General features: G+C 38.2%; 1 protein-coding gene across 1 annotated transcript in view; it reads right to left on the minus strand.

Annotated features, from left to right (window-relative positions):
* Positions 1 to 19601, minus strand: part of cdon (cell adhesion associated, oncogene regulated) — a 35994-nt gene extending 16393 nt beyond the window's left edge. The window contains exons 1-5 of the mRNA XM_027132628.2: positions 19113 to 19601; positions 4315 to 4451; positions 3791 to 4069; positions 354 to 500; positions 113 to 256 (exon numbers count right to left, since the gene is read on the minus strand). Of these exons, the coding sequence (XP_026988429.1) occupies positions 113 to 256; positions 354 to 500; positions 3791 to 4069; positions 4315 to 4387 (643 nt within the window). The 5' untranslated portion in view covers positions 4388 to 4451; positions 19113 to 19601. The remainder of the gene's footprint in view (positions 1 to 112; positions 257 to 353; positions 501 to 3790; positions 4070 to 4314; positions 4452 to 19112) is intronic.
* Positions 19602 to 19861: the final 260 nt, after the last annotated feature.

The raw sequence follows: 19861 nt of genomic DNA on the forward strand, positions 1-19861 counted from the left end.
CTGTGAAGGGGAGACAGCTGAGCTAAATGCAATCCATACACATCAAAACAATCTTATTTGTGTTTTCTTCTAAGTGTCTTTGCCATGACTAATTTTTTTTAACTAAGCTTACTTTTCACTAAGAGCTTAGTGCCATAGGGCTCAACCTTGACCTCTCTGGTAACAGGATTATAAGCTCCACATTTATACATGCCCTGATGCTCTGGAGAAACAGAGACTATCTGAAGGTTTCCAGAAGGAATGATTAAATATTCATCTGAAACAGAAAAAACCACAGGTTAAGAAAACATATTAGAGAGTCAATATTATAATTTTCTATTCCTGTTATGTACTTCTGGGATATTGTGGTATACCTGTAGACTCCTCCAGCCATTTTCCCCGTATTCTGTAACGTGGCAAAGCTGGGGGATTACTCCGAGGTAGCTGGCACTCAATAACAGCAGTGTTCCCTTCTTTTTCTACTAAAGACCGCCGCTGGGTCTGTCCAAACTCTTTAATATCTAAATATACAGTGAAACACAAGAAAAATACAATTATAATGATATAAAATAAGTACAAATATACAAACACCTATTCACTGCACCACAACTGAAGTGTGAAATGGAGTTTGGGCCACTGAGAGCATGTCCTCTCCACTGAATAATAATAAACCATTAGTCCGGCAAACCATAGGCAAGTGCTGCAGCTGATAACAGTCACTTCCTGACAGCAGCTCACACCACTACAGAGGAAACCTCCCAGCTAATAAAGGATACAGCTAAAGAGGCATGAACTTAAAAAAAAAGCTTTAACTTCCTTCCCTTAGTAGCCCTTGATTTTCAGTGTTTGCCCAGTGTTAGCAGCCCAGATATAGCCTTTTGTTTTGGTAATATTTTGTTTTAATTCTAAAGAACATGCATGATAGAGCGTTAGTTATGGATGCAAAGAATTGTGGCATATTTAATATTGATTCCATTGTGCAGAGGTGTGTTTTACAGTGGACATAAAAAGTGTACACACCCCTGTTTAAATTGCAGGTTCTTGTAAAACATTAAACAGAGATAATCGTGTCAGATCAGAAAAACAAATAAAAATGATTTAGGAACAAAAAAAAAGTGTACCTGGCTGGGTGCATGTACCTGTGCTCAGAAGCAACTTCAAACTCCTGTTTAAAACGTAATTATCATATACTTCTCATCAATGAAGTGATTCTGATGAACCTCAAATAAAGATCTTTTTTATGGATTCTCCAGATGTCATCACATAAAAAGAGCTTACAATGCATGCGGAGGATCTGATTCTTGAACTGAGGAGTGGTACAAAAGAAATTCTAAGTAATTAAAATGTACCGTGGTGCACTGTGAAGGCTATTATCAAGTGGAGAAAATGGGGCATCACAGTGAAATTAGCAAGAACAGGATGTCCCTCTAAAAATGACAAAAGGACAAGGTAAAGACTAATCACAGACGTTGCCCAGAGAAATATGGCAGCATCAGTGGAGCCTGACTAGTCCTGCTCACTCCCTGCATGTTACAACAATCTCTCATATTCATCACACTTCTTGGCTATAGGATAGGGTGGCTAGTTCCAGCTTAAATAGCCCCAAACCATGTGCCACGTTCTGTAGAACCTTTTTGCACATAAATCTAGATTAGTTTGTTACAACATGGAAACAGTTTATAGCCCAAAATACACCAAACCAATAGTAAAGCATGGTGGTGGTAACATCATGCTATGGAGCTTCTTCTCTTCAGCTAGAAATGGGGGTCTTAATCAAGATAGAGGGAATCATGGATTTCTCCAAATACCTAACCTAACTATTTTGGCACAAAATCTAAGAATTCTGTTAGACAGATGAAGATGAAGAAAAATTTCCCCTCATAGCATGATGACGACCCAAAGCACAAATCCAAATCACCAAAGGAATGCCTTCTGAAGTTCAACGTTTGGAATGGCCTAATCAGAATCAATATCTAAATCCTACTGAAACATGTGGAGTGACATGAACAGGACTGTGTACAAGAAACTCCCTCGCAACTTAATAGACCTGAACCATTTTTAGCAAAAATGGCATAAAATCAACTGAATCGTGATGGAAGTTGGTAGACTTCAACTTAAAAAGACTAAGTGAAGTATTAGAAAGAAACAGTTTATTCAGCCCCATATACCTATATTATAGTACATTTGTGTGCAAAACATTTGTGGAAACTGAACAGAAATTTCACAAGAGATTTATAAAAAGTTTCAAGATTTTTTCTCTTTCACATGTGCTGGTAGATTAATTACGATCCCCTGCAAGTTACCGGTGACAAAAGACTTTATCAGATGTAGATGTACATTAGATTCACATTCATACAAATAAAGGTATATTTAACCGTGCAACGACATCTAAAAATGTTAATATCTAGAGACAAATTACAGTGAGTAATTCCTAAGTAACACTGACAAGAGCCAAAATGTAATAGCTAGAACTATGGTTATCAGCATGTCTGTAAGGGAAAGGCTGGTGGTTCTGCCAATAACATTGGTGAATAAAGTGATCCAAAGAGGGACAAAGAACAAAAATTACAACAGGTTGTTGGGTGCTCTCAATGTGCATGGGTCAACAAGGGTTATCCTGCAGAGTTCAAACCAACAGAAGGGCTGCTGCTGCACAAATGCATACATACAATCAGACCTTTTTTCACAACACAAGGTGTCCCCTACTCTGCTGTTTATAGGGCTACACAGCTCTGGACAATGCTCTGGGCAATGTTCTTCTAGGAAACCCTTGACCCATGTATTCATAAAGATGTTGATTTGATGGATCCTACCTACCTACACATCTACATGGAAATGATGGACTCTTTAGGTAAGAGAATGTGCACTGCCACTCTCAACACTTTGCTCAGTATTGGTTTGAGAAACTTAACAAACCATTCAAGATATTGCCCTGATCTCTAAATTCCCCAGATCTCAATCTGATCCAGCATCTGTGGGATGTGCTGGAACAGCAAGGATTTTACAAGGATCTTAAGGATCTGTTGCTACGTCTTGATGCCAGATAATACCGGGCACCTTTAGAGGTCTTGTACAGTCTAAACCTTGCCAGTTAGGGGCTTGTATTTGGCAACATGAAGAGGACCAACAGCATATTTTGGCAGGTAGTCATAAAATTTTGGCTCATTGGTGTATATACAATATATAAAGATTGACAAGATATATTTAAAAAAAGATCTTATTTATGGATCTTATTTTCAGATACTCAAAAAGCTTTCAACCATTGGCTATGAGATGTATTTGGCGTGTTTTATCATAGTCATAGTATATGTAAGTCATCACGTGTTGCAAAGGCATGGCAGCCGATACCAGGAAGAGTTCAGCTTTATGGTTTAAATTGTTTCAAGTGTCTCTGCCAATGACCTTGGTGCGTTGCACAGCATAGACTTTGTTCATCTGAGGCATTGTATTAACTGTACCTAAGGTCATTATACAATCAAATAAAAATTTATATAAACTACATGTGCATGTACTCTGTGGTAAACAGCAGAGATAATTATATACTTGAATTCTTGTATAGAGATGTATCCATGATAAGCATCACATTTAAATATAACAGCTTTATCTGTTTGGCAAGCAAAGAGAAGGAAAAGATACAACAGGGGAAAATGTTTGCTAGTTCTGCTCTGAAATCAGTCAGGTAAAAATGATAAAAGAAAACATGTTATTTAATTTGTCAATCTGCAGACACCGCATATTTTCACTTAAGAATAATTTCAGAAATTTGTCCACCCCTGTGAGGGTATCAGAGTTGGAGTGGCTGCGTGCATACCTGCGATGGTTACCCGTGCCCACTGGCTAGTGATGGAACCTGTGTCTGAGTGTGCCAAACACTGGTAAGTGCCGGTGTTTTGTGGCTGTAGAGAGAGCACAGAGATTCTGTCAGGTTGAACCTCCACCCCAGGTATCGACCCTGGCTCTAGGGCACGACCTTGGAACAACCAGGAGACTGTGGCTGAGGTGGGATGGACCAAACAGTGCAGGTGAACAGTGCTACCCTGCTTCTGAACCACAGAGGCCGGTTGTGTGTGGAATAAAAGAGATAATGCAACTACGGAGAAGAGAGAGAAAGAAAGAGCAAGAGACATGATATATCAGCAAATTATATAGCAAAGAGAACATATATCAGCAATTTCACCATTTCACTCATAACGAAGCAAACCCTGAACCTGTAATTAAATGCTTTGATATAAACATGGACTGAGATAGGAAGGGGACATGTGAACAACCATGTGTGGCTATCAAGGAGAACACTAAATATTGTGCTACCTGCTGTGTGTGTGTGTATACACTTACAAGGGCAGTTGAAAAGAAGGGTCTGGCAAATGCACAGTACAATCGACTGAACCTTTAGGCCTCTGTCTTCCATGCTGCTGCTTTACCTCAGGACACTAATCAGGCGTCTCACACACACACGCCGTCCACATGCACACCTGCAGTGAAAAAGGGAAAAAAGATAGTTGACCCATGCATCTTCATGATTTATTCTGTAACCGAAGCCCTAATTTTCAACTATACTACTTGATTTATTAACCACAAACAGACTGTTCACACAATGAGTCACACAATTAAAGAAATGTGTAAAATATTTGATGTTCTGCATTCACATTTCTTTGATTTTCTCCATATTGATGTCCGTTTATTTGCTAGCCCTGTCTACACCAGAAAGACAATTTTACTGCCTCATTTTAATCCACACTTCACTGCCCCACCGTGACACAATATTATTGTGTTTGTGTGTGATCATACATAAAAAAGAACATAATTCATATGCAGAAAACACAGACTTCTTAATCTCAAGAGTAATACTTAAGGCTACACTATTAATCCCCAACAACACTCCCAATACGCATTGTGACACATCCTCCTATGCATTCCTTCATCTTGGCTAGCCTTCCCCCCATGAGAAATCTCTTACTCCTGACTCCCACTGAGAGACTCTCTACATTCACACTCTGGAATTCTCACTTAGTCTCTTCTCTGGCCCTTTTGTTTCATACACTTACTGTCTCCCTCTACTAACACCCTTTCTGTGTTTCTCTCTGTCACTCTCGGCCTGGGATCTATGCCATCATCCACTCTTAATATCACTCTCCACTCACAGTGTGTTGCTTCCTTACAGGCTCACTGTAGCCTGAAGAGCAGACATGGGGTGCTGGCTCATGCTCTCACACACTCACACAGACACACATTAACACACTGATGCAGAGAACCCAAACAGACAGATAAGAAAAGAAGTGGAAGGAACGTAATGAGAGGCATTCCTCCTTCCTTTTGAACCAGCAGCCACCCTACCCCCAATCCAGGCTCCACCTTCTGTGTCAGGCCCAAGCTAATCTGAGGGCCCTTTGATCATCCTCTCCTGGTTTGTAAGTGTGGTTTGACTAGGGTGCTGAGGACAATAGCCTTCCAGCTGAGACTTTCACAGTGTGGATGCCATGGAGCTAGAAAGAGCGCAGGTTGCTCAGCTCAGACAAATTAAAGCGGCGACACACAATTCCCTGTGAAAGCATTGTAATAGCAAATACAATTGATGTGTCATTGCTCTACACTAGATACATTCAGGTTTATGATTAAACAATAAATAAGAAACAACAGATTAAATTTTCAACTCCCATAAACATCTATATCTACATGTAGATGTGTTAAACAGCTTATTGCGTGCGATCAAAAATATTGGAACACACCATTTTGATTGTTAATAGCCAACTGCACCTTAAGTGTTAAAAGGATAAACTAACATGAAAACTACAAAGTTGTCTATTGGATAAAAGCAAACCATTTTGAAGCTGAGGGGAAAAAAAAGGAAAAATTGGCATCGCATAAGCACACAGTTAATACAACAATTTAGAACATCCTGGGGAAAAAAAAGAAAGCACACGTGTCAGTGTGAATGTATCTCTGTCTGAAGTCTTTGAGAGCAGTGAAAATCAGAAGGCCAGATTTGAATTATAAAAAATTAATAAACTGATGTAAACATTGGGAAAAGGAAGGTGAAATTTTGATATATTGGGTAATTTTTCATCTTTTGACTTCAAACCCTCAGTGTACGGCATAAACAAAAACCTAGCCTTACTATTCCAATACTTGTGGAAGAGACTGTAGTGGAATTATCAAAAGAGATCAAGTGCAGAAGGAGAGGGATAAGCACACATACTGACCTGCATACATCTCAAACAGACCCAGAAAATTTATTATAACATTAAAAGCCTTGTTCCTGTGTATTCTGCATACATTCTTGCCACAATTACATGTTTTACCAATCACAAAACACCCACAGGAGGTTTGATCTACTTCTAGATTTAACAAAAAACATCCAACAAGCATTTTTAGTAAACTCCAACTATGGGGAAGTCAAACAATTGCAGTGATGTCTAAATACACACTTCAGCAACAGAAGGACACAAACAGGAAACTGTATAAACTGATAAAGTTTTTATCCTCTTGCTTGTGCTAACGCTAACTCAGAGGTTTAAAAGGTCACCAGAAACAGAAGCTTCAGTGGGTGTCTGTTAGCCTGCCCCACGAGGTCTGGAAAAAATGAGGTGGGTAAGAAGGAGCATGCAACAAACAATACCATCCTCTCACCAATGAGAGCTGTTAAACAAGCTGCACACAGGTACAGGTAGGTGATGATAATATCAGCAAAATAATTTGCAATAAATGGGCAAATTGTGCTAGTTCTCATACAAAATGTTTTAAAACTCACATAAGCCTCTGTCATATGAATCTAAGGGCAGAATTTCTGTTCTGCTGCATGTCCTGACAAGATTTAAACGTTGCCCCTATGCCATCAGTGGAATCTGCTCCTTACCTCCAGAATAATCATATATAATTTCAATAATAACAAAAGCCTGTCATTTAAAACCCAGGTCAAAACCATGCAATTTGACATCTCACATGGGTGTGAATGCAGAACAGACAAAAATATGCCACTTTACGGTGGACTAATGCCACTTTTGTGCACACTGGATACATAGTGAGGGGTGGGTGCAGAAGCTAGTGCCTCTTGCTATCTCTTCTGGCAATCTGGCGAGACGAGGAAACACAGAGGCATCATTCCTTCCTCTTATCTCACTGTCTTTCTACTGACATCCGCCTGTAGGCAGTGGGCTCAGGGTAGGCTGATGCTGCACAGGATATCTGGTGTCATTCTTCATAGATAGAGAGGAAAAGAGAGAGGGAAAGCAAGAGGAGGTGGATGCTGGTAGGAAAGGAGCACTGTGTAGAGCCTTAGCACATGGGGATCAGGGGAAGAGAGAGCAGGACAGAGAGAGAGAGTGTGTGTATGTTATGGGGGTCTGATACATGCCCATTCTCATATTCCAGATGTGATGACAATCTTACAACCATCAAAAAGAGGCTATTAGGTCTGAAGTTACAAAAGTGCAAAAAAAAAAAAAAAAGTAGCAACAGCTAGATATGGCTAAGGATATAGTACCATACAAATATTGCATGTTTTGCCACACCTGATCTTTAGTACATAACAAAACCAACTCTGTCTGTTGGTAGCATTCCACAACTAGATAAAGTATAATTAAGAAAAAATTAAAGACCTAAAGTGTCCTTGTAAGAGACTGGTGGATGGCTGGATGATTTAAGAGAGCATGGTCAATGTTAAGAATTCACAGCCTGTTTGTTTCAGCTAGTGGTTTATTTGTACAGCATTTAATAAGGGACATTGTTGCAAAGCGATTTTACAGGAATATATAAATTCAGGAGATAAATGATATATTTTAATTAAAACGTATCCCTAATGAGCAAGCCAGAGGCAACGGTTACAAAAAAAATCTCCCTGAAAAGATCAAAAGGGAACCTCGTCTGAGTTACACAAAAATATGTAATTATATTTAAAAAAAAATCCTGTCTACATGGTCAAAAATGCAATTGTGTCACCAGGAGATTCATTTTATTAAAACATTAAGTCTGGCTGTTCACTCATGGACTCTTGAATGCAAAAATTACTGTTGCACTGATTGCCTTCATGGTTTCTAAGTGGTACTATACACAGTGACTAAACCAGACCTTACGATATACTGTAAGGTCTCTTGATGGCACAGGTAACGTCACTGCTCTAATGCACGTAGAGTAGATTGAATGGGAAGGTCAAAATTAATCCTACTCCCTGTTAGATACACACACCAGAGCTGTCTACTCTAAAACTAGAGCTTCTTAGTTTAAAAAAGTTACCAAGCTTTTAATCACAACATTTCACTTTCATGTGACCTCCAATTTATGGATTTTGTAGGTATTTTTTTTAGGTAAAATTAGTTTTTGTTTGAAGGTATGCTTAAGGTAAAATGACTACAGCTCAATCTGGTGATATACTGTATAAATGGTAAAGGTTTATTGCATTAGCCACCAAAAAGTGCTTACATTTTAATGTTGAGCCTAAATACACACACACACACACACACACACACACACACACACACACACACACACACACTCTCTCTCTCTCTCTCTCTCTCTAGCTCGAGCCTCTCCTGGATTAAATTAGCTATGGTGCTTTTTTGGAAATGGACAAATTCACATGGCTGGAGTTTTAAGCAAATCAAGTATAATCTGTTAGTGAGTTTAGACTTTCTTTCTACACATTTTCCTTCTTGTAATTGTGGTGTTGACACATCACAGAAAACATCTATTAGGTTTTGACTGGTGTCTCTGGACTGCTGTAAAATGGTGAGTGGATCTCTGAACTGGCAGCATATGCATTTGGGTTTAGAAGAATAATCATTTCAATCTATGTGCCTCTCATGCTTCCTTCTTTTGTAGATTCTTATGTACAATGTATACCTGCCCTAAAAAAATCTGAGAATAAACCATCAATGGCTGCATTCAGATAATACAAGCTATGCATTAATGACATTATGACACTATGGCACTTCATGATGAAATTCATGGACATTATGTCCTTTTAATGGACGATAAAGACTGCCTTGAATTAAAGGCAGTCTTGATCGTCCATTAAAAGGACATAATGCGAATAATAGCAAATATTTTTTTGGAATATTTGGAACAATGAACATTTCTTGCTAATTTCTTGATAATAAAGAACCATGTCTTTTTTTAGTGCTGTGATGCTGTTGAAGACACTTTTGTTATTGATATGTGCATCCACACATCCCAGACAAATGCATCACACTACTGATGAGTGAATGTGTCTCTAATTTCAGCCTAATTATAGAAGACTAAAAAGCACTTCCTTAAGACACATTTGAAAAATGTATGCATCTCTAAATCACAGAATAAATGTCAGCAATGTACAAATGTGTATATCTTTATCTATAACCATTTAGCTTTTTTTGTAAGCCTAAAAATATACTGAAACTAAAATTATACTGGAAAAAAAAAACTGATAAGATGTGCTGATAAGATAAACTCTGTTGCAGCGAGATTTTCTGGAGTGAAAGGTCCTACCAGGGTGACACGAGAAAGATAAACATTGGAATAGGCTTCTGGGAGTGAGTGGCATATAGAGACACCTGCATCTCTATAAAGAAGAAGAGCAGCACAACAGAGATGTATTGGCTAAACATGGACAAAGGAAAACAGCAGAAAGCATCAGATTCCACAGGGCACAATGGGCAGAGATGGTTTAAATAAAAAAAAAAAAATAAAAAAAAAAAAAGTGATGAAGGGAAAATGTAAAATCATTTGCCTGTAAGAAAGACAGCAAGCAAGAACAAAAGAAAAGTAAAGAAATAAGCAAGTAGTTAAGAGTTGTCGCGGTCTGATCTGACATGCTGAAGATGTCTCTCATACTATCCTCTGAACCTGTCTACACTCGTCCTCCCAGCTGCTGACAGAGGAGCTGCTACACACACATTCCTCACAGAAAGCAAAGAAGCTCAAGAAGGCTGCAAAAGAAAATTAAATGCTCACTAAAACAAAACTATTGCTCTCATTACAAAATGACTACAATAAAACAAACATAAAACCAATAGAGGGAGAGAGAGAGAAATGGCCGACGGGGAAGGACAGAGCAATAAGAGGATTAATCAAGATGTAAGCACTTGCCAAACCTCATCTCATTTCCCCTGTTAATGCCTGACAGACAACTGATGTTGTGTGAACTACTTTCAGTGTACTCATGGTATAACTTACTGACTTAATATGAAATCAAGAGAGAGAGAGAGAGAGAGAGAGAGAGAGAGGGAGAGAGAGAGACAGGCAGTAGGCTTGTTGAGGCACCACCAGCAGCCTCAACAAGCCTATAATTGGCTACTATTGGTTGAAGTTTTGGGGAATGAAGGTAGCCTTAGGCCATGCATAGGATGCTAATAAATGGAAATGTGGGGCCTCTGCTGAGTAAACGCTCTTTAGTTAAAGACTGCAGACAGATTTAAAAATGAAGAATAAAGATTGAAAAATTTTCCAAGTAGAATTCTGTTAATGGGAACGAAAAAGAAAATAGGAGTAATGGGTTTTAGCCAGCTGGATAAGAATGACAGTTGTCTATGGAGCTAAATGCTAATGGTTAGAGAGTATGAGGGTGGCTGATGTGTGCAAGTGACCTTTTGCTACATTTAACTAATGATCATAAATAAATAAATAAATAAATAAATAAATAAATAAATAAATAAATAAATAAATAAATAAATGTATAAATTCTTAACCTCTGATTGGGTAAAACAAAAGTTTTTAAAAACACCCCCTAAACTCTGAATTCCTATGTGAAATGTGTGGACTGTCCCCTTAATCCTGAGATCAGCGAGTGACAAATAATGGCAAAGTATGAACATGTCATGGCTGGGTGCACACAGGAAAGTGCACAGCTGCTCAGTTCTGCTGCCCTCATACTTTCTATTAATGATACTGCAAGCTATATGTAAACTTTATATACTAAAAAGCTATTCTTCCCTGACTTATTTAAGTAGTTTATATAAGTGTTTATTGTGATCAAAGAGAAAGTCTGAAAAGTCCTGACAGAGTCTTAAATGGTATTTAAAATGGTGCAGGTGATCCAAGGCTCAGTGTGTAAAGCATGAAGATAGATGATGCATCTCTAGAAGAAAAAAAAAAGCTTAAAGTGGCCCCTAGACATAGAGGTTAACATTCAACACGGCAGTGTTTACCAAGTACAAACACATTGCTTTGCCATTCCTGAGCTTTCCAGCCCTGACCCATCCTCCCCCGCTTTCCTATCCTCTAGTACCAATGCAGAGATCTGAAAGACATTAGTAACTCCTGCTTTATCTTGCTTTCTTACACAGGCACAACTGAGATGTCCACTGTACTGAGAGCCACTAACTAGCTATCTAGCCAAGTTCACATCCCCCTGGAGTACTGGGGTTTCATAAGAGAGGTAATTTGGATAGCAATGAGGAATGTGGGAGACAGCAAAAAAGAAAAAAAAAGGCTGTGGAAGCCCAGATGGGCCAAGAAAGACTAGTCTAAGGTTGACAATGTCAAATGAATCTCATTCATAGTTTATAAGTAATGGAAGAACAAATGTGTGTGAGTGTTTGCTTGTTGGAGTTGCCAGGGACAGTCTGATTACTCACATTCCACAGGCTATGAGAGCAGCTAGCCAGATTATATACAGTACATATAAATGTATATGATGTATGTATGATTTATTTTACTTTCTCAATATCCTTCTCTTTTAAAACATCAATCCACCGTTCATTTATCCAGCCAAGCCTGTTCCATTATTGAATATCACACTGATTGTTGACTACGATAGGACAGCAGTCAAGTTGATTAAAAGTTGGCCCCAGCCCAAGGCTTTCCATTCAACCTCCATGTCCCAGCTCTCTTTCTCTCTCTCACTCTAGGCCCCAGCTCTTCCCAATCTTCCTGGACTCCATCACCTCTTTTGTCACTATGGTAACCGAGCCGACCATACAGCCACACAACAGGCTCTGCTCAGTCTCCCACCGATAGGTCCCTGGCCCTCGACCAAAAACACTCCCAGGATACAGACATATATTAAAATCTGTGCCTTGAAACATGTGGAAAGCAAAAACAAGTTGACAATGAGTCTTCAAACAGATCATTCCAAAGGCTAGCAATGCTCACACTCAGGTAACTGTTAATTATCAGTCAAGGGGGTGAAGCTCATACTGGATAGCCAAACAGTTACCACAGAATGTTAGAAAGTAATATTAGAAAGCAGAGAACCATAATGCTACAAAAAGACAATTAAAATAATGCTGTTGCTAAGGTTATGTTTGCCAAATTCCAAGAGGAGGAAAAATGAAACTATGAAACAAAAAGAAACTATGCTAAACAGATTAAGATGTCCAAATTGCTCTTCATCAGAACACACTAAAAATCATGCCTGAGCAGGGGGCTCAGTCATTTTACTCAGGCTGTCAAAATGTTTATCTGTCTAATCTTATGACTCACTGGAAGAATAAAAGGCCTTGCCTTTCTGCCCAAAGACCGTCAACCAAATTGGGCAGTGTGATTTTTTTAACCCTATGGTCATTAACTTGTAAGTGCATTCTGGATTCACTGGAGTAGTACTGCAGGTGTGGGCAGATTTAATATACAGTTCTGTGATGCTAATGTTCTTCACTGGTTTCCAAATACCAGTCACTGAGATTGAGTAATTTACCCCATCTTATGTTACAGATACACTGAAAGCCAAAAGTGTTTGAAAGCGAAACTTAATAACCTTGAAAATTGGTTATAGCCTAAATGGGTGAGAGAGAAGTAGCTCATTATTAGAACAGTGGGCATGAATATGTATAGGAAAAAGAGAAGAAAAATCTTCCAAATAGGAAGTCATGGAAATCTACAAAATGGCTATCCATATTATATTCACTAGTGTAACTGACAGCAACCTGACTGACGATTCTTAGTTGAAACCAGATATAGAAAAAAACTACAGGATTAAATAAAATGGTTGTTTTGGCTTCAAAGTGCCCAGTCATCCACAGTCATCCTTCCACTGTTTCCTGAGACACTAATGAGGCTAAGAACAATCTAATGCTGCATTCAAATTAACCCAGGAGGGGAAAGTTGGAACTCGAAGTTACATAAATATCAAACTACAAAGTGGCTAAAAACGAGAATGCCTCCATGAAAGCCTGTTAGCTACAAGCTGGCCAGATAAAGTTAGAGAAGTGTATGGTCTATATTGTTTATAGATTTAACCAAAACAGTGACCTCTGTGGTCAGAGCTACAGCTATTGTGTCTGTAGCTGTAACTATCACAGTCTCACTTAAAAGTAGGGAAGAACCTTTTTGTGTAAGCACCCATTTTGATATAATATCATCTGCTCGACGCAAGGTTAACAACATCTTCCCAACTTTAACAATAGTATTTCCATGTGAAATATCAAGTTACACTTGCAAAGATTCTCATGGAATATATATTTTATGTTTTTGAGTGTCGTGTAACCATTAAGAACACAAAATGAACATAATTCAATCAGAGATAGCATCAGGCCTGCAAATTTCTGGATTGTGTTCCAGCATGTCCTTTTGCCTTTTAATAAAATGATACTGCTATTGGGTCCTCAAAGATAGGAAACAATCCTCTATGGTCTAACATCCTGGTTTTGGAAGCCATTATATACTTATGGCCTACTAGTTATAGCACAACAGAAGAGACAGGCCAAGTTTTACATTGATCTGTTAATTCTTCATTACAACTTAACGGGGGGCTTAAACCTGGATACTTCCTTTTTGGATACTGTAAAATGGGCTGGTCACCAAAGAAATTATTTTGTGAATTGGCTCTTAATTAAGATTAACTTTTAAACAATCATTGCTAAATTGCATTCAGAAACAACAGCATTCTCTAAAGTACTCACAGACATTTACATTTCTGGCATTTAGCAGACACCCTTATCCAGAGTGACTTACATTTATTACAATTTATACAACTGAGCTTGGTTGTATAAACTGGGATACAAACCCATGATCTTCCGATCAGTAGTTCAACACCTTAACCACTGAGGTCTCTTCCTCTCCATCCCCCCCGCCCTGACATGCTTATTAGTGACTCAGGCTTGCTCAGTATTACAAAAGCATGATACTAAAATATTGTTTTGCACATTAATGTGACTGACAAAAGTACTAAGTATCAGATTTAAAAAAAGGGTGGGAAGGCAAAACTCTAGCAGCACTGTAATCTTGCAGCATGCTACTCAGTCTAGACCACAAGCTGAATGTTAGGGGCTTTCCCTGAGGGTCTGTGCATCTAGGACTGTGTAGCTGAAAAAAATACAACACCTGATCATTTCCAGTAGACTGTGTACAGATGAGCTGAGCAGAGGGCTCAAATCACTCATTCTTGTGTTATATAACCAACTTCAAAAATACAGAGAAACTCTGTATTCTAAACAACAGAGAAATTCTAGCTTAAACCTCCCATGCTGCAATACATATTCTAGAACACTGTTTATAGGGAGTACAATTTTTGCTCGACTACATATACACATATGCACATGTTTGACGAAACATCAATTGTGCTGCTCTCATTGTTGATGAACATGATGATTGTCTCAGTTAATTCTTCTAGAGAAAGGAGAATGAACCTCATAACCTCAAATAAATAGCTTAACCACACACTGATTTAGCAGTTTAAACTCACTTTTATCCTTTCCAGGCCAGATACGGGATTAGCAAACTTCATAACTTCCGTATTGCAATGATGTCTGAGCCAAGGAGTTCCAAAATAAACTTAGACCGCGCCGTCTCGCTCTTTCTCTGGTGGACACACCCGGTCTGCCTCTCATCATTACACCACAACATACTTATCATTCAGTTTCACTATGCACTTCTTCATCCAAACATAGTCCTCGAAACCATCCTCTGAACTAGTGCAATGCTGCCATCACCATACCCCTTTTGTCTGACAGACCCTAGCACACTGAGTCCTTTACATTGAAATACACATAACACAAGTGAAGGCGTAGGGAGCAAAAATGTCCGATGTGCGCGCACTACACAAGCGCACAATCAAATTGGCCACATAACATACCTCCCCAGCAGCCACATGTGGTTAGCATTAGCCAGAACACTCTAATCGGCCAAACATTATTCTAGCCCTTGTAATGGCACAGCAGTGTTTAGAATCAGGCTGTATGATAAGCTCTGGTATGCTAATGATTTGCTAATGATTATACTTGAAGCCACTGATGGATGCTGCCTTTGAAATCACAGGATGTAACACAGTTATCTGATTAATGGTACCAGGTTTAGTAACCCCACTTAGAAAGAAAAAAAAACTCCTTTCAAGTTTGGTTCATCACAAAATATCAAAACCAATACTTATTATGAACAGCAGATCATGTACACGGTAGAGCAATTATTTAGAACCGCCTGGTGCCTTTTTTTTCTCAGGCACCCATCTATGTGCATCTTCAAACACTTGATTAATCACAACCTCATTCCTCTGAATGTTTTGGTCCATATACAGCCCCTATGAAAGGAAAGTCACTAGGGAACACTAGAGTGATAGGGGTGCCATTAGTCTACAGTGGCAGAAACTAAATAAACAAAGACCAGTCAAGAGTTGTTAGAGTTCAGTAAAACAGTATCTATTTCACCTGTTTACATGTCTAGAAAATGATCAAAGGAAATGAAATAACAGAGGATTTCTGTCATGTTTTTAAAGGAAATCAAGAAAAAGAAAGCACTATATAATAGAATAGACACAGACCGAGTGTCCACCTATCAGCATCTTATCGGTTTACTTTATATGGCTGCTGCCTACTTACTTATTACAATTATGGCATATACTTTGTTCACAGATTTATTTCAGCTTTAGTTCACTTCACTACACTTTAGTTCACTACATCAGCAAATTCATCAGAATTTCCAGAGGGACAATATTTGATTAGCCCTTTAAACAGCCTGGAGTTTTCAAAAATCGAAGTAATGATTTTTAGAAGCTTTTGATTGGCCAATTGTCATAATTAGGCATTAACTAGGAGTGCACCTGTGGCTATTAAAGAGTCTGCCCATATCATTTTGACCTTGATACCATGGGAAAATCCAACTAAGCCAAAAAAAACCCCAAAATCTGTGGACCTCCACAAGTCTTGTTCCACCTTAGAAGCAATTTCCAAAATAACTGAAGGTACCAAATGCATCTGTGCAAACAACTGTATAGAAATCCATAAAACCTTGGACTACACAGAAACTACATCATTCGGAAAAGGGTACATCTACCATTCACAGACTTCTTAATTGCCATGACCTGAAAAGCTATTATGAAATAAAGCAGCTCCTGACTCAATGTTTAACAAAACTAACAGAAAATTAATTGCTAGCCATAATGAATGGCACTATGTATGGATTAAGTTCTCACAGTGCTTCTCTGAGAGGCAAGTTATCCCATTCACACCTATACATTACAATAACCTGTGCATGCATCCAGGATGCATGTTAACAGCAGAGGTGAATGGGGCCCAAGCTCCAAACTCAGCCCAAACCTGCTCCAGTTAAAGCCCCATGTACAAAGCAATCTTTAGAAAGACATGGTTTGCTAAAGGTTGATGTGGAAGAACTACAGTGGCCTGCACAGAGCCCTGACCTAAACCCCACTAAAAATCTTCAAGATGAACTGCAGCACAAACTGCGTACCAAACCTTTTCACCATGACCTCACTAATGCTCTTGTGCCTGAAAGGGAAATTCCCAGATCTACGTTCCAAAATCATCCCAAAAGAGTAGAGACTATTACAGCAGCAAAGAAGAAACCGACTTCAAAATGGGTTGCTTAACAAGCACACAGGTACGATGGTCAGATGTCTTTGTCAGACAGTATACAAGGAATCACGAGGAAGGAAATCTATAAAGACTTAACAAGAAATCTAAAACTTATTCACAATGGGGTCTTTCAGCAGGACACTGATCCTAACCATTATCTACACAGTGGTAACAACGTTTAAAGGCAACAGAGTGAAAGTAATGGAGCGGCCATCACATACCCGTGTATGTGCCCGTGTATGTTTTGGCCTCAACAGTATTTATCATATGTTTTTATAAAATTATGTTTTCTTGAAAATTCAAGATTTTTAGTCTGTTTCGATTTACAAAAAACCTACAGCTAAATGTTTACCAGTCCATCTTTTATTCTGTACTGCAAGTCTGTAAAAAAGGTGCTCTAAAAGACATTTTACATGTTCCAATATTTCCAAAAGACAGTTAAAAAAAATTTCGCTTGGTAAATTTTAAACCAATGTTCTTATGTATTTAAGAAAACGAAGCAATGATTCATAGACTCATCCAGTACAAACACAGTTTACCGCAATCACTCACACTTCTTCCATTATTTCCAGTAAAATAAACAATTCAACTTATTTACTTATTATTTATAATTAAATGCTACAATTTTAGAGAGCTACAATTTTAATTTGTCAAAGGATTCCATAGCAAAAATGCGTACTACTATGTTTTAGCCATCAACAAAGAAAGACAAAAAGCGTTTTAGATCATAGTTACAGGAGCATAGTCTAACTTTTTGGCTTTTCCACCAATTTGTAACTTTCTGCTTTTAACCATTTACTAAATCATAATGGTTTAGATGGAACAAGTGCAATAACACAATTGTGGATTATTCCATAATATAATTAATTAAAACAAATATCTATTTTATATATATATATATATATATATATATATATATATATATATATAATTACCTCATATACATTAATAGCTTTAACACCATGGCTTTAGAAAATGATATTGTGTTGGTGAGAGAGAGAGAGAGAGAGAGAGAGAAAAAAAGGATCTTGCATTCTCTCCGTCTTTAAAGGAAGCATAGGGGGTTTTGTGCAGCAGTGATGTTTTCTTAACCTCTCTGATCAGACAAAAGCCACTCACATGCCACATGTAGGCATCTATTTACATGTCTTTGGGAGAGTTGTGTCAAAAGCAGTTCTGCTGAAGAAATCTTACAGCACCATCACTGTCTGATTCCATGAATCAACCATGCAAAATATTTAATGTTCAAGTAATACTTATACATTGGAAGTTGTCCTAAATATCTGTGTATATATTTGGTGTAAAAATGTTTTTTTAACTGATAAAGCATTATCAGTTTGCTGAGCGTGTTAACTTGTCAAAAGACTAAAGTCAATATGTTTGAGTGCATGCTCGTCAAGATGCAATAACAACACAAAGTTGTCAGAGACGAGAACAGGTACATCAGCCTATATTCCTTGTTAATAAATTACATTATATATTTTTTTCTCTCCAGTTTACTTTTTTTCTGAATTTATTGTTCAGAAAAAATTTAAAAATAAATCCTATCCCCTGAATATATCAAAAATGTTCTATGCTATCTATTTAATGAATTATGTTTTTTTTTCTTTCATGTCTTATCTCAAATATTCCTTACTTTCACCATCACTGACATAGAAGAACAATCACTGATTGTGACTTACAGCAAAGAAAACCTGTTTTATTATTGTAAACAAAATCTGCCAAAGGCTCATATCCTTTATTTTGATATCAGTTCCCCCAGGTGCCTTCTCACTGCTTTCATCTTTCCTTTAAATTCAGATTATTTTTTCTTATATATATATATATATATATATATATATATATATATATATATATATATATATATATATATATATATAATAATTTTCTGAAGTGGCCCAGCGACCAGATCTTTAACAACATCACTGTCAGTAGCCAGATCTGAAAAAATAAATAATAACAACAACATAGTTCATCAGTATGTATACACACACACACACACACACACACACACACACACACACACACACTATACTATACAATATATACACTAATTTAAAAAATCCTAAATAATGAAAGCATACACAATTGTAGTAGGCGGTTTTAAATCTCCCTTTACAGAAAACAGTGTCATCTAATAGTCTAATTCATGGGTTGCATTTATAGAGATGTTAAACAAAACAATAACTTTAACTTCTCCAAATTCATATTTCCATGCGCTCGCGCTCATGGCGCCTCCTTTCCTACTAAAGTTAACTCTGTTTACCTCTTAAAATGATCTAAAAAACACTCTAGTCTGCTCTGAAACGCTGTACTAAACAGTCTACAAACACTTCATTCTCACAGTGTAGAGTGTGTGTGCGTGTTAAAGCCATGCAACCTGAGCAACCATTCCTGCGCGTTTCTCCCAGAAACTCTTACCTTCTGATGGAGGGAAAACGAAGACAATCGGACACTTTAGCAGCAAAAAACATTATTAAACCAGCAAATCCGCACCGGACCCTCCATTAGACACGACGTACGAGGCGACGGAGGTAATGTTTAGGTTTTTTTTTTTGATAAAAAGCGTCTGAACAGCAGCGTTCTACAGTAGTTTCTCTCCCCCTCTCGCTGAAGGTAGGAACGTCTGAGTTGATATGCAGCGTAGCTCCTGAGTACAAAGTCACCCAGGCGAAGTGAAGCACACAAACACAACTCGGGTGAAGTTGATCCTACGCAGCGCGCACTACACGGACCGCTCTCTACTTTTTATGCTGCTTTCTCTCTCGCATTGCAACTGATTTTTTTCCCCTCTCCGCGCGCACACACACACACACACACACATCCTCCAGGCGAGGATCGAATTGCTCAGCAAATCATGGCAGTGAAGGCGCAGGCTGGTCGTCAAACCAGGAATGTTCCAACCCCACAAGCCCACAACAGGGCAGTGCCTGGGTAGAAAAAGGAGGGGGTTCCTTACAGACACTGGTTTAGAGAACTTCCAGCAGCACAGCAGTATTACAGGGCTCTCAGATCCCCACTTACACAGAGCAAGAAAAAAATCCACCACAAGAGCATGTGTTTTTTTTTAATGGACTCTCCTTAACATACCTTGTTGTCTTTTTGTGGTCCAGAAGCATAACCAAGTGCACTTTCGATAACTGAACGTGCAACAAAGTGATGAGTTACAC

The sequence above is a fragment of the Tachysurus fulvidraco genome, chromosome 13, assembly GCF_022655615.1.
Source record: "Tachysurus fulvidraco isolate hzauxx_2018 chromosome 13, HZAU_PFXX_2.0, whole genome shotgun sequence".
NCBI classification, from domain to species: domain Eukaryota; kingdom Metazoa; phylum Chordata; class Actinopteri; order Siluriformes; family Bagridae; genus Tachysurus; species Tachysurus fulvidraco.